The sequence below is a fragment of the Pelophylax lessonae genome (genome assembly GCF_965119305.1).
Source record: "Pelophylax lessonae genome assembly, chromosome: 13".
Classification (NCBI taxonomy): Eukaryota; Metazoa; Chordata; class Amphibia; order Anura; family Ranidae; genus Pelophylax; species Pelophylax lessonae.
The window spans coordinates 92891343-92907864 of record NC_138780.1 but is presented as its reverse complement, the minus strand read 5'-3'; the positions used below and the strand labels follow the sequence as shown (position 1 = coordinate 92907864).

Genomic DNA, 16522 nt, shown 5'->3' with positions numbered 1-16522 from the left:
TGCTCTGAGACCGACTGACCGCTCTGCGACCGACTGACCGCTCTGCGACCGACTGACAACTGACTGCGCTGTGACTGACTGCTCTGCGACTGTCTGACTGTGCTCTGCGACTGACTGACAGTGTTCTGTGACCGACCGACTGGTGAAGTTCTTTGGACGGGTGAGTATCCTTGTGACTGGTGAGGATCTTTGCGACTGGTGAGCATCTTGCGACCGGTGAGTATCTTTGCGACTGGTGAGTATCTGGTGAGTATCTTGCGACTGGTGAGTATCTTGCGACTGGTGAGTATCTTGCGACTGGTGCGTATCTTGCGACTGGTGCGTATCTTGCGACTGGTGCGTATCTTGCGACTGGTGAGTATCCTGCGACTGGTGAGTATCTGCGACTGGTGAGTATCTGCGACTGGTGAGTATCTGCGACTGGTGAGTATTTTGCGTCTGGTGAGTATCTTGCGTCTGGTGAGTATCTTGCGTCTGGTGAGTATCTTGCGTCTGGTGAGTATCTTGCGTCTGGTGAGTATCTTGCGTCTGGTGAGTATCTTGCGTCTGGCGAGTATCTTGCGTCTGGCGAGTATCTTGCGTCTGGTGAGTATCTTGCGTCTGGTGAGTATCTTGCGTCTGGTGAGTATCTTGCGTCTGGTGAGTATCTTGCGTCTGGTGAGTATCTTGCGTCTGGTGAGTATCTTGCGTCTGGTGAGTATCTTGCGACTGGTGAGTATCTTGCGACTGGTGAGTATCTCTGCGACTGGTGAGTATCTCTGCGACTGGTGAGTATCTTGCGACTGGTGAGTATCTTTGCGACCGGTAAGTATCTTTGCGACCGGTGAGTATCTTTGCGACCGGTGAGTATCTTTGCGACCGGAGAGTATCTTGCGACTGGTGAGTATCTTGCGACTGGTAAGTATCTTAGTGACTGGTTAGTATATTAGCGACTGGTGAGTACCCCAGGTTTAGTACCAGGGGTGTTAGAGGTGTAGGTAAGGAAGAGCAGGTCGTTAACATTATCCCCATAGATTAGTGGGTAATAATGTCCGACAGTATTGGGGATGCCACTCAGTGCACTTCTTGCGCCATGTATGAGTTTCTTGATGAACCAATCGAGGACGAATACTGCTGTGCAAGATGTGAGCAACTTGTTGCTCTGGAAGCCCACATCGTGGATCTAGAGAACACAGTGGCAAGACTGCGTCGCATCTACAACCTGGAAAGGAGCTTGGACATTACCCATCAGGCGCTGGCAGGGGCCAGCATAGAGGAGGGAGGAGTAGAGGAGACGCAAGCAGCAGAGGTACGCAGCTGGGTGACTGTTAGGAATGTTAGTGGGAGGAGTGTCAGGGAGGCCAGTCCTGAGTTGGTACACCCTAACATATTTGCCGAGTTGCAGGTTGAGGGGGATATCAGCTCAGGGGTGGCAGTGCTGGAGCATGCGCCCTCTCCCAGCTGCCAGGGGAGGGACGGCTCCAGGAAGAAGGGGGGCCGTAACTCAGGAAAGGTTAGAAAGGTTGTGGTAGTTGGGGACTAACAAGAGGACAGAGAGGGCAATCTGTAAAAAAGATCTTGTGAACCGAAAAGTATGTTGTTTACCGGGCGCTCGCGTTCGGCACATCGCAGATCTGGCAGACAGATTATTGTGCGGGGCTGGGGATGACCCAGCGGTCATGGTGCATGTGGGCACTAATGACAAAGTAAAAGGTAGGTGCAGGATCCTAAAGAACGATTTCAGGGACTTAGGTAATAGATTGAGGAAAAGGACCTCCAAGGTGGTTTTCTCTGAAATACTGCCTGTACCTCGAGCCACACAGGAGAGGCAGAAGGAGATTAGGGAACTTAACAAGTGGCTGAGAAACTGGTGTAGGAAGGAGGGGTTTGGGTTCCTGGAGAACTGGGCTGACTTCTCAGTCGGCTACCGGCTCTTTAGTAAGGATGGGCTGCACCTTAATGGGGAAGGTACAGCTCTTTTGGGGAGAAAGATGGTCACCAAGTTGGAGGGGCTTTTAAACTAGGAGACGGGGGGAGGGCTCAGAGGTAGAGGCAGTTAGGAGGGAGCAAAGGACTGAAGGCAGCTGTAGGGTCAGCAGCGACAGTAGGTCCACAACGTCAATCGGTAGGTCTGTGCGGGAGAACCTCAGACCAAACAGGAATACACATGACCACCAATCACGTTTAATTTCCGTAAAACTAAGAGGAGTATATGCTAATGCCAGGAGCCTAGCTAATAAAATGGATGAGTTGGAAATGTTAGTACATGAGGAGGACATAGACCTTGTGGGAATAGCGGAGACTTGGTTCGACCCCTCACATGACTGGCTGGCCAATATCCAAGGGCATTCGGTGTACCGGAAGGACAGGGTAGGAAAAAAAGGGGGAGGGGTATGTCTCTACGTCAAGAACAATGTAAAGGTGATTGAGAGGAGTTACATTACGGAAGGGATGAGTATGGAGTTAGAATCTGTATGGGTAGAACTCCATAGGGAAGGAGAAAAGGGAAAAGTATTTGTGGGGGTTTGCTATAGGCCACCTAAACAAGGGGAGGAGGTAGAGCTGGACTTTTTAGCACTTTTGTGTAAAGTGGCAAAGCTAGGATCAGTCATCATATTGGGGGACTTCAATTATCCCGACATTGACTGGGGAGAGGGGACTACACACTCACATAAGGCCCGTCTATTCACGGAAACCTTACAGGATAATTACATGTCACAGCTTGTGGATTCTCCTACTAGAGAAAACGCAATCCTGGATCTATTGATCACTAATGACCCAGACCTAATCTCGGAGGTAGGAGTCCAGGACAACCTGGGCTCTAGCGATCACAGGATGATCACATTTAGCGTAAATAACAATATAGCAAGGCAAGTGGGGAACATAAGAACCCTTAACTTCAGAAGGGCAAACTTTCCAAAACTGTACTCATTGATGGAAAGGGTTAACTGGGACCAAACTCTGGGATCACTGACCACAGAGGAAAAATGGGAATGCTTTAGGAACATATTAAACAAAGGCATCTTGCAGTGCATTCCTATGGGAAATAAATTTAGAAGAGCCAAACCAAACCTGGCTGGCTAAACCATAGCGTTAAAAAACCCAAAGAAATTCTTTAAGTATATCAACAGCAAAAAAACTAGGGCAGAGCATATTGCACACATAATCAACGATGATGGGAGGATGGTTACAGAGGACACTGAAAAAGCAACCGTGCTGAATGCTTTTTTCTCGTCAGTATTTACACAGGAAAAGGAGGGGTACACTGACCATGACTGTATGGTTAGTAGTAATACACAGGACTTGCCAATATGGCTAACAGAGGGTGAAATCAGGGAAAGGCTGGACAAACTTAACACCAAGTAACATGAAGGACAACTCTGCCAGTGAACACAATGTTTTCATTCCCACCTTCTTTGACAGCATAAACAAGGGAATCTCCCGAAGAATCTCAAAAGGTAAATTCTGGAGGACCGAAAGCACCAAATTAAGGTCCCAAGGCGGTAACTGAGACTGCACTGGAGGAACCAAATGGCAAACACCCTGAAGAAAGGTACGCACCAGAGAGTGTGTGGCCAGAGGTTGTTGAAAGAACACCGCCAAAGCCGACACCTGGTCTTTGATGGTAAAGTTTTGCCCACCTGAGAATGCCGGCTACCCCCAGAGCCGCCAGGACACTTCTTGTGCCCACTTGGTGATTGACATAAGCCACGGCTGTGGCATTGTCTGATTTAATGCGCACTGGACATCCCTGAAGACAATCCGTCCAATGTTCCAGGCACAGTCTGATCGCTCGGAGTTCCAGATCATTGATCAGTAGTCTGGACACTTCCAGGGTTCAGACCCCCTGAGCAGAATTTCTGTTGAGAACACCCACCCAGACAGGCTGGCATCCAATACAGTCCAATACATGGGGAGGAAGGATTTGCCCTACTGGAGCGCCGGAGAACAAAGCCACCAGATCAGGGACCCTTTTGCACCCTGGCTCAGCTGGATTTGGTTGTCTGGAGACTGCAGAGTCTTTTCCCATTTGATCAGAATCTTCCTTGCAGGGACCTCGTATGAAACCGTGTAAATGGGACAGCCTCGAAGGTAGACACCATCAGGCCCAGCACTCGCATGCAAGTCTGGAGGGATGAACATCTGCTGGACAGCAGGAGGCGAATTGCAGCCTGCAGTTTCTGGAGTTTATCCAGAGGAAGGAGTACTCTGGCTAAGGCCGTGTTCAGAGTCAGATCCAGATAGTCTAGTTTCATGGAAGGAACCGAGGCAGACTTCTGAAGATTCAGAATCCAGCCGAACTTCCTCCTATTGAGATCTCCAGGTTTTCCACCAGCGCATTCGGAGACTCTGCTTACAGAAGAAGGTCGTCCAAGAAGCCCAGGACTGCGATCCCGTGCTAACGTAACAATGCTAGCAGCGGGGGCCAAGACTTCGTGAAGAGTCGAGGAGCGGAGGTGAGACCAAAGGATAACGCCACAAACTGATAATGCTCCTCTCCCATGGCAAAGCGGAGGAAGCGCTGGTGACACATATTGGAATGATGCAGAGAAGACACCACCAATGCGAACAGACTCCGGCCTGAACTTCTGGACCTGCACAAAATTCAGCACCTTAAGGCCCAGTATTGGACGCACCTTGCCTTCCTTTCTGGGGACTGTAAACAGGTTTGAGTCAGAACCGAGACAATCACCCTTGAAGTAAAAGGTCTTGCACCGCCCCAAAGAGAGCCTGTAAGCGGACCGGGGACAGTCGCACGTTGGAAGGAAAGAACCTTTACGGAGGGTAAGAACGAAACTTGATCTTGTTGCCGGACCGTATAACTTAGCGGATCTCCTTGTCTTGTACCGGGAAAGTCCACGGGTCCAGTAACCAGAGAAGACATCCCCCCACCCCAGATATGGGTGAGGGCGCACCTTCAAGCTGAAGGGGCCATGTCCTTGGGTCTGGAGAAGCCTGCTCTTGACTTGTCAGACCAAGTTCACATGGATCATCCAGAGGAGGCCCTGAAGGGCTTCCATCCCTTGTCAGTCGACCCTTTGGGACGAAAAAAAACTTTTTATGAGCCGAGAAGGAGGGCCTGTTTCTACGAGGAGTGTCCTTGCCCTTAGCAGGCTGTGGAAGAAGGGTACTTTTCCCCCCTGTGAGACCTTTAATGATATCCTCCAGGGTAGCCCCAAACAGGTGATCTCCTTAAACGGGAAGATCGGTTAAGTCCTTTTTAGAAGTCTGGTCTGCAGACCAGCGTTTGAGCCAAAAGACACACCGAAAAACCACTGTCGAAACAGAGAGCAGAGCCACTAGGGGAGCCGCATCTAAAGAGGAATCACAGATAATCTGTAGCCCCTGGACCAGCTGGTTTGCCAGCTCAGCAAAGGCGAGAGGGGGGCTGCTCCCTCCCCAGGTTACGACGCAACAGCTTAGGCCATTCGGTCAGAGTTTACGATACCAGGGCAATGGTGAATATCGGCCTCAGTGCCAAACCAGCCAGGGTGTACATATTGTGGGCCACAGCCTTCACCTTCCTGTAAACTGGGTCCTTAAAGGCCGGGACTCTACAACTGGAATCAGTTGCCTTGTTTATTCTGGAAACAGTCTACTTCTTAAGAAGGGACTCCTTATAGGGGTATCGACCAGCAAAGTGCTTTGGGACCCCAAGGGGACGCTTTGGTCATCCCAGCTCTGTAGTGACAATTCTGTCAAAATAGGAGGGGAAAGGTTACACCTTTGTCGCTCTGAATGGCTCGTGAGAGGCAAAGAGGACCTGCGCCTCCATCACAGCTGCGTTTTCCATCTTTAAGGTCTCACGCACAGATCTAATTCTGGGGAATTCTCCCCACTATCTGGGGATTCAGGAAGTGTGGTCGCAGACCCATGCAGGGTGACCCACGTCCGCAGCGGCTGAAACAGATTCCGGATCTGAGGTGACAGATGAGGCAGAGGAAAGCTCATTGCACAAAAGCCAACTCCACCCAGGACACAAAGGAATCCAGGACCGCCGGAGGGCCCCGCGGCTTCAGGGAGGGGATCAGGTGGGGAGATGTGCTCTGAAAGACTCCATGAGTCACCAGGGAGACCCCACAAAAAAGTCAAAAACACTACTAAGGGACACCCCCACAGCTCTGGCAGCACACCCGGACCAGGGGATGAGGAGGGGCTCCCACCGCCAAAATCGCCACCCATGTGGTTCCACTGCCATCGCTGTTTTCTATGGAAACCACCGCAAAATGGCCTCCAGACTACACAAACATGGCTCCTGTGCATTACAGCACAAAAGCTACAAGAAAATGGCAGCCCCACGTGGCACCACAAGACTTCCAGGGACCCAAGAGGGATCCCTAGGCCTAAGGACAGGCACAGGCAGGATGGGGGCCCTGGCAGGAGCACCCGCTCGGTATAACTTACCCGCCCCTGCACAATCATGTGATCACGCATCCCCCCCCTCCCCCATCGCAAGCATAGCGCTCTGCCCCCACTCTGGGAGGTGTACCAGACCACCCACACATCCCCAGAATTAGTAGAGGGGGGGGTGGGGTAGGATGTGGGGGCAAGTGAGGGGGGTGCCTAATGGGAAGGAGGGAAACCTGGATGTTCGATTGTCCAATGGAGGGGCCCGCGTCCACCCCAAAACCCTCCAGGGGGAGAGGGGGGACAGCTACTCACCATACCAGAACCAGGCAAGCACCGCTCCAGACAGAACCCCTCGCTATCGAAATGGGGGGGGGGGGGCTGTCAGCCAGGAGGAACACTGTGACTCGGACCGAGATCCGGTCGTATGCGGTCTCACAAGGCGTTTAATTCACAGGCCAGCCCCGTTCAGTGGAGCTATGTCTCGGCCAACCTAGAGCGGAGTTGAGGTCTGCGCGCACCAGCTGACCAGACCAGTCCACTGGATCTTAATTATCCAGCCCGTTGCGCAGTCCGGCAGTTGATTGTAGATCTCATAGGAAAAACCAGGAGAGAAAAAAAATCTATCTAAAAGAAAAAAATGTTGCCAGGACCAAAGATCCCAGCAAGGAACTAGAACTAGATCCTTACCCCTGGCGAGGCAGAAAAAAACGTAGTACCTATAGCAGAGAGAGGGCGTACACCCCCTGGGACTGCCCATAGGTGTAGCCAGACTTTTTTCTGCCTAGTGTCCTACTCCTGTAGGGGGCAGTATAACCCAATAGTTAAGAATATCAGGAGCTGTGTCCATCAACGAAAAGAGAAGAGAACGAAAGAGAAAATAGGCTTTACAACCACTAAGTCAGTTGGACACTTTTTTTCCGGACACTTTTTTTCCGGACACTTTTTTTCCATTCAAAAGCTTAAGTCAAAACAATATAAACATGATCTCTACTAATGTTTAATTTTTCAAAAACTGTTTCCTTAGCCATACAGAAGATCTCAAAGCAGCTACAAAACATATTGTTAGGTGAACATACACTGTTATCATATTTATTGTAGCGATAGGTGAAAGATAACCCCATTATTGTAACCTGTGTAACAAATTTCACCCACAGCAGACCTGTTGCTACTCTTTCAATACAGACAGTCTCATACCAAAGGGTCAGTTCTAATAGTCACAGTCGCCAATCATATTCACATCTGTCTTGGAATACTGAATCTGACTGGTAATGCTTTTTAGCAGAAATAAAAGAAGCATTGGAAAAGAAAGAAATACAAGAAGCAGACCTACTTCTATGTCACATGTGAGTATTTGTGTGAAATTTTGCAACACTGTATAACAGAACTAAGATTAAGTAAAATATGTTTTTTTAAGCAGCAGATGGCTTACTTACAAATTGTGAAAAACTGATGTGCTCATAGTAAACTGTAGATCACATTATAAACATTTCACACATTTCATGTTTTGGCTCACCTGGCTTCCTCCATGCTCAGTGTCTACATAACGAGGCATTGGGAAACGAGAGTGAAGTATTTCCTGCCCATCATCCACTGGAGCTTGTAATAAGTGACGGAAATTCTCATACTCTGGCATGTCTTGGTATCCTGCCTTCCTCCACTGTGCAATAGTCTGTATAGCAACAGACACAGGTTAACATGTTAAACTGTTAGATCTTTTCGCAAACAAGAACAATGATTTAATAAAAAGGGTGCACATAGACTCTGGTCCATCTGTGCACAGAAACCACTCAGCATTCTAGTTTTTGTCAAAGCTTAATTAAACAAGCTGAAGTTAGAGGCTGGATGATTACGATGCAAACCTGCACCAGATTCTGTGTGCACCAGGTTTAGTAAATCTCTCCCAATGTGTGGGAATATGGAGGATATTCTGTAGCTCCACACTTACCTCACCCTGATAAATAAGAATCTGGAAAAATGTGTCCATCAATAGGATTCTGTCCGGAAGTATGCTGCTGCTGTCCAGTAATACAGGCTGTAATTACATTAAAGAGACAAATGATTTCATAATGGTATATAGATTAACCTCACACAAAGATTTCTGTTACATAGATGCATGCTTTATTTCTTTCCAGGTTAATGTTTTACAACATGATTTGAGTTCTAACATTTTTTTTTTTAAATAACCACCCTTTATCAGTGAAAGCTAGTAGTCTGAAAGGGCATACCCTAAGAAGATCCCTAAAAATATTCAGAAATTAATTCTAGTTGCTTTAAAATACAGGTAATACTACCACAGGAATACATTAATAAATTCATATTTTTGTACATCTGCCCCAAAGTTCAGCTTTCAAAGTTATAAAAAGCAATTTAGGTTATGGCTTTTACTGGCGCTTTTAGTTGGACGTGAATACAACTAATTAAATACATTTTTATTCTAATTTGCTGTTTCTTCAAGCTATTGATTATGTTTGAATAGTATAAAAAGTACCAACATCTATAAATAAAATGGTCAATAATAGGATTTTTATACTCACTGTAAAATTCTTTTCTTGGAGCCCACTGAGAGACACAGGAAGTCTTTCACCTTAGGATTATACTGTCATCTACAGCAGTGGTCCTCAATCCTGGCCTACAGGGCCCACTTACAGGCCAGATTTGCAAGATAACTGAAATACATCCCAGGTGATATCATTTGCTGCTCAGTGATTGCAGTACTCTAGTCTGCATCTCCCCAAGGTAATACTTAAAATCTGGCCTGTTGGTGGGCCCTGAGGACCGGAGTTGAGGTTCACTGATCTACAGGAGGAATCCTTACTGGCAAACAAAAAAGCTGTAGGCCAGCCAAGGATAATCTCTCCCACAGCATGCTTCGGTTTTGCAGCAAAGCAGTAAAGAGAGCATGATCATGAACACAGAGGGGTGGGACCTGTGTCCCTCAATAGACTCCAAAAAAATAATTTTACTACATTGAGGACTAGACTAGACCCAGGTACTTCAAACGATTCCAACAACAATTTCTGAAGATTCTAAATCTATCTGAATGGCTGTTACATCTGGTTGGCCAACTTTATGTTGTCTGATTGAGGCCAAATAATTAAACTTTAGTCTCATCTCATCACTTTAAATGCACCTTTAAGATTCTGAGGCCACATTGAAAAAGGTGTTATGGTCAGATGAGACTAAAGAATGATCCGACTTGCGGTGCAACTTGCGCGGTGAGAATCTTGAGGGGGAACTCCACACCAAAATGGGGAAAAAAACCGGGTGGGGTTCCCCCCCAGGTTCCAAACTAGGCCCTTCGGGTCTGGTATGGAATTTGAGGGTAGCCCCACGCCGAAAAAACGGCGCGGGGTCCCCCCCAAAGTCCATACCAGACCCTTATCTGAGCATGCAGCCCGGCAGGCCAGGAAAGGGGAGGGGACGAGCGAGCGGACCCACCCCCCCGGACCATAACAGGCCACACGCCCTCAACATGGGGGGGTGTGGGTGCTTTGGGGCAGGGGGGGCTCTGCACCCCCCCACCTCAAAGCACCTTGCCCCCCAGGTTGATGAGGACAAGGGCCTCATCAACTCAGAAGAGCAGAGGGCAGAAGACCGGATGAAGATTTTTAATAAACTTTTCAAAACGTCTCCGCAGACCCCCACAACCACCGGCCAGGGTTGTGGGGATGAGGCCCTTGTCCTCATCAACATGGGGGCAAGGTGCTTTGAGGTGGGGGGTGCAGAGCCCCCCCTGCCCCAAAGCACCCACACCCCCCATGTTGAGGGCGTGTGGCCTGGTATGGTCCGGGGGGGTGGGGCCGCTCACTCGTCCCCTCCCCTTTCCTGGCCTGCCGGGCTGCATGCTCGGATAAGGGTCTGGTATGGATTTTGGGGGGGGGGGGCACGCAGTTTTTTCGGCGTGGGGCTACCCTCAAATTCCATACCAGACCCGAAGGACCTGGTTTGGAACCTGGGGGGGGAACCCCACGCCGTTTTTTTCCCCATTTTGGTGTGGAGATCCCCCTCAAGATTCTCACAGCGAAAGTCGCACCGCAAGTCGGATCATCCTGATCCGACTTGCGGTGCGACTTCCATTCAAATCAATAGGCTCCCCTAAGGAACCATTGATTTTGAATGGAGGCAGAAAAAACGCTGCTAAAAGCTACATGGCCAAACGTGCAATAACGCTAATGGAAAAAGCTACTGAAAGCACGTTTTTACAGTTGCTTTTTCCTGGCGTCAAGAAACCGCTTTGGAGCTCGTTTTTATGACGCCCTGTGTGCATGGAGCCTATATCTGGCGGAAATCCAATACAGCTCACCATCCAAATAATACCATTCCTACAGTAAAGCATGGAGGTAGTACAGTGCCTTGAAAAAGTATTAATACCCCTTGAAATTTTCCACATTTAATCATGTTACAGCCAAAAACATAAATTAATTTTATTTTTTTAAAATGTTTTCATTTGCATTTTTACTCAGCCCCCCTGAGTCAATACGTTGTAGAATCACCTTTCGTTGCAATTACCGCTGCAAGTGTTTTTGGGTAGGTCTCTCCCAGCTTTGCACATCTTGAGAACTCAATTTTTGCCCATTCTTCTTTGCAAAATAGCTCAAGCTCTGTTAGATCGGATAGAGAGCATCTGTGAACAGCAATTTTCAAGTCCTGCCACAGATTCAGGTTTGGTCTTTGTCTGTGCCATTCTAACTAATAGTTGTCCTGTGGACAGATTCTTCCACCTGAGCTGTGGATCTCTGCAGCTCCTCCAGAGTTACCATGAGCCTCTTGGCTGCTTCTCTCAATAATGCTCTCCTTGTTCAGCCTGTCAGTTTAGGTGGAAGGCCATGTCTTGGTAGGTTTGCAGATGTGCCATACTCTTTCCATTTTGGGATAACAGGATTAAACAGAGCTACATGGGATGTTCAAAACTTGTGACATTATTTTATAACCTAACCCTGCTTTAAAATTCTCCACAACTTTATTCCTGACCTGTCTGGTGTGTTCCTTGCTTGGCCTTAATAATGTTTGTTCACTAAGGTTCTCTAACAAACCTCTGAGGACTTCACAGAACAGCTATATTTATACTGAGATTAAATTACACACAGGTGAAATCTATTTACTAATTAGGTGACTTCTGAAGGCAAATCATTCCATTAGACTTTAGTTAGGGGCATCAGAGTAAAGGGGGCGATTAAAAATGCATGCCGCACTTCTTCCCACTTGAAAACCATTTATCATTTTCTTTTTACTTCACAATTCTGTGTCACTTTGTGTTAGTCTATGACATAAAATCCATTTACATTTTTGGTTGTAACATGACAAAATGTGGAGACATTCAGGGGGTACGACTACTTTTTCAAGGCACTGTAATATCCTGTAATCAGGGTTTTTCTCTGCAGCAAGGACTTGAGCACTTGTCAGGATAGAAGAAAAATGGATGGGGCAAAACACCATCAAATTCTTGAGGAAAATCTGCTGCCCTCTGCCAGAAAGTTGTCAATAGGAAGAAGGTTTACCTTCCCACATTGGTTTGAATAAAAAGATCTAGTACCCATTTGGTGGCCCAAGGGTACTTTGTGTATTAACCACTTGCCGACTGCCCGCCGCAGATATACTGCGGCAGGTTGGCTCAGCTGCGCAAATCGCCGTACCTGTACAGGGATCAGCGGGAGAGATCCTGGGGGCGTACTCCCCCATTAGCCAGCGGGGAAGCTGATTCACAGGGCCGACGGTTGCTATTGCCGCCAGGCACCCGTGATTACTCCCTATGGAGAGAGAACAGTGGTCTGCTGTTGTAAACACAGTAGACCATTGTTCTCTCAGAAATATGCGCCTGTGACCCTCCTATTTAGGATCACAGGTCTCTGTGTTGATTCCACAAGCCCATCCCCCTCAGAGATAGAAAACACCCCCTAGGCATACACTTAACCCTTTGATCGCCCGAGTCAACCCCTTCCCTGCCCGTGTTATTACAGTAACGGTGCATATTTTTAGCACTGAATACTGTAGTAATGTCACCGGTCAAAAAATGGTCATTAATGGGCTAAAATCTTCCGGTCCAGAAGTGGTTAACCGTGCCACGTCCTATAATAGATGTATTATTGGAAACTAGAAAAATCATGGACTTTATAGGCACATATGTATAAAAATAACACATTTTATTGATCTGCATTTTATATTATTCCTATACAATGTAACAATTGAGTAAAAAACCTATTTTATTTAAAATAATTATGGTCACAGACAAGGTGTAAATCTCCTCTAGAGAATAGTATACCATATATGGAACCATGTGCATAGTAAGATATACACCAGAATATGCACATATCCTCCAGATATTGGGGTTCCACTTGTCCTCGGTGAACCTCATAAGTTCTGCTCTACATGTTTCGTGACCTGGTTGCTTCTTCAGGAGCATTAAACAATTCTCAGTGGAATGTCGGGTTCACAGCGCTCACCCCCAAGGCCTGATGGAGGGTCCAAGCATGGCCGCAATATGGCTCAATTGTCAGATGTGGGAACATACAGATATATTCAGTTTTAGGACTACACCTGTATTGGGGTATTTATACTCACCGAGGGCCCAAAAAGCCTTAATCCTAGGTTTGCTCCTATGTATAGGTAATACAGCCGTTAAGATAGGTATAAGCCCCAAGGATTGGCTACCCAGCTGTCCTCTCCAATTCTCTCTTCCCCCTTCTGCAGTGTGTGATGGCGACTATTATGAGGAAGCACAATTTAGGACAGCACCCTTAATACGGACTGTGTACTAACTTGAGACAGACTTGTGGAGAACCTATCCTTGGGGCTTTATACCCATCTTAACAGCTGTATAACCTGTACATTGGTGCAAACCTAGGATTAGGGCTTTTTGGGCCCCTCAGGTAGAATCAATACCCCAATACAAGTGCATTGATATAGTCCTAAATCTGAATATATCTGTATGTCCCCACGTCTGACAATTGAGCCATACTGCGGCCATGCTTGGGCCCTCCACCAGGCCTTGGGAGTGAGTGCTGTGACCCCGAAATTCCATTGCAAATTTTTTAAAATGCATGTATGTATGTGTGTGTGTGTGTGTGTGTGTGTGTGTGTAGTAACATGGAAATCTTTGAAGGAGCCCTATACTTTGGTGCCAAATGAACTGCATAAACTTGAAGGATGTCATCTAGGGAGCAACATATAGGCTCCAGCAATATGGTGATAGTACCACACTGCTAATGAAAGCTGGCTGTATGAGTATATGCTGGGGCATTTTTAGCCACCCATATTTCCAGAGCTCTTGAGTCAAAGTGCCATACATCAAGCGCCCTGCAAGCACATGCAATGCACACAGTTGCAGCATACTAGTGTGGGGTTCAAGATGTTAAAGCAGGTGGAGGCAATGGTTGCTGGATGCTCTCAGAAAAGCGGCCCGAACACTGCAAAGTCATTCTGTGCTGTGTATGATGTCTGCTGTACACACTCTGTGCTGTCTATAATGTGTGCTATACACATTCCGTGTTGTGTAGGCTGTGTGCTGTACACATTCTCTGTGCTGTGTATGCTCTGTGCTGTACACATTCTGTGCTGTGTGCTATACACATGCTGTGCTGTGTATGCTGTGTGCTGTACACATTTTGTTCTGTGTATACTCTGTGCGGTAAACATTCTGTGTTCTGTATGCTGTATACATGCTATGCTGTGTGCTGTACACATTTTGTGCTGTGTTTGCTCTGTGTTCTACACATTCGCTGTTCTATATATTCTCTGGGCTGTACACATTCTGTGTTGTGTGCTATACACATTTTGTGCTGTGTTGTGTGCTATACACATTTTGTGCTGTGTTGTGTACTGTACACATGTTGTGCTGTGCATGCTCTGTGCTGTACACATTATGTGCTGTGTGTGCTGTACACATTATGTACTCTGTATCAGGGGCGTAACTACAGGGGTTGCAATTGCAACCGGGCCCCATGGTCCAGGGGGCCTGTGCGGCTCCCCTGTACACCTGGATAGGAGGGGCGGTGGGGGCAGCATGTAGAGAAATCACTGTCCTCCTTTTTCCTCCTGTAGCTGCAGGAGGAAAATGGAGGAGATTGGTTCCTCTGTATGCTGCCCCTGCCACTCCTCCTATACAGTTCACTTGTGTTCTGCTGTCTCTGGGCCCCTGTGTGCTCACCTGGTTCCCCCCCCCCCCCACTGTGCTCCCTCCCCTCTCCTGCAGGCTGCTGCAGGGGATGTGTCCCAATATGGAACCAGAAAGGGGTCGGTAAAAATGTAATTTACCAGCTCCTTCATTTTCTGAATGGACAGAGTCATAGTCAGTCACATTGTAAAAATATAAAGTAAAATGATAAAAAATAATACAATTAAAATACGAAAAAATAAAAAAAAATTGACACCAGTGGGTGAACTTCCAGGTTCGCAAAGGTCACATTTGCGACCGGGCCCTGGTATTTCACCACAGTGGGGAGGCCCCAAGCTGGAAGGAAGGGGGCCCACTGCAGAATTTGTGAAAGGGTCCCACTGCAGGATCATAATAAAGGGTCCTGCAACGAGAGTAAAGGGCCCCAGGATCAGTGGAAAGAGCCCCAGGCTTGAAGAAAAGGGCCCCAGGATCAGTGGAAAGAGCCCCAGGCTTGAAGAAAAGGGCCCCGGCCAGGGGTCTGGGGGGCCCTTATGGTTTCTTGCACTGGGGCCCTGAAGGTTCTAGTTACGCCTCTGTGTCCCCACATCGGACAATTGAGCCATACTGTGGCCATGCTTGGGCCCTTAGGCCTTGGGGGTCAGCGGAACTTATCTGGAGGATATGTAAATATTCTGGTGTAAGTCTTACTATGCACATGGTTCCTTTATGCTATACTGTTCTCTAGAGGGGATTTAAACCTTGTCCATGACCAATCTTATTTTAAATAGAAAAAGATTTTTTTTACTCAAATTGTTACATTGTATACAAATAATTTTAATGCAGATCAATAAGAAAAATATATATTTTTATACATATGTGCCTAAAAAGTTCATAATTTTTCTAGTTTCCGATAAAATACCTTCCAAAATGACAATGACTGCAGTCCACAAACAGTCACCATCAAATTGAACTGAACTTCAGTTCTGCAAAGAATGGGCAAATATTGCAAAGTCTAGATGTGCAAAGTAAGTAGAGACTTCCCAACAGACTAAAGCCTGTAAATAAAGCAAAAGGTGGTTCAACAAAATACTGACACAAGGAGAGGATTCATTTTTATTTTTCCATGTTGGTGGTATATCTTTCACTTGGACGTTAGAAGTTGCACTAGTAGTAAACACAGCTGGATAAAACAAAAACTGCGCCTGTCTTCATTTCAGGCTGCAAGCTTGCAGCAAAGTTTTATTATTTTAATGGGGGTGATTTTTTTTTCTATACCCACTGTATCAACAGAGCAGTTTGCACTCTGTACTAACCTACATGCATTATCAACAGATTTATCTGCCCTCTATAGAACATCCATGTACTATCCATAGAAATGTCTGCCCTTTGGGCAACATCCTTGTACTATCCACAAAACTGTTCGTTTTTTTTTTTTTACTGCACCATATGCACTATAATTTAGGGCCATCTGTGCTATGTACTGCACACCATTAACTCTTGTTAGAGCATTGCACGCTCTGTACTGCACTACATGATCTTTGCACAAAGCTGTCTGCGTTCTGTACCATAACAGATGCGCTATTTATTCAGAGATGTGTCTCCTAAGTACAATGCATACACTCTCAGTAGAACTAAGCCATTTATCAAATGGATAAGCAGATATCTCTCCATTTGTCATTGCTGGTAAGAGATCTCTTTATCTGTGGACCCCACTGGAATCAGGAAATGAGGACACAGCACGCAGAATTATTAAACATCCTTTCTGTACACTTGAGTAACGATGTACGAAATTGATGTGACCAGCAATGCGTCTGGATACAGAGTGAAGGCAAATATCTATACAGCTGTACATTGATAAATGATCAAGCATCATTTCTATGTTGAATGTAAACACTACTCTGGCACCTAGAAATGCCACCCTTGGCTCCTGCTGAGCCTGAGGTTAATCATTTTTTTGCAATTAACATTACGGGAATGCAAGGCCGTGCATCATTAAACAGTACATTAGTGGTTTGCCCTGTGCAGAATATTGGTCACAGATAGAAAGTAAATATTTAACAGCATTGCATCTGAGCACTCTGAATCATTATACAACTGGCT

General features: G+C 46.7%; 1 protein-coding gene across 1 annotated transcript in view; it reads right to left on the bottom strand.

Moving 5' to 3' along the window:
• Positions 1-16522, bottom strand: part of SEC23A (SEC23 homolog A, COPII coat complex component) — a 342836-nt gene that overhangs the window by 26348 nt on the left and 299966 nt on the right. Inside the window, exons 17-18 of the mRNA XM_082242896.1 lie at positions 8276-8362; positions 7844-7999 (exon numbers count right to left, since the gene is read on the bottom strand). Coding sequence (XP_082099022.1) covers positions 7844-7999; positions 8276-8362 — 243 coding nt within the window. The remainder of the gene's footprint in view (positions 1-7843; positions 8000-8275; positions 8363-16522) is intronic.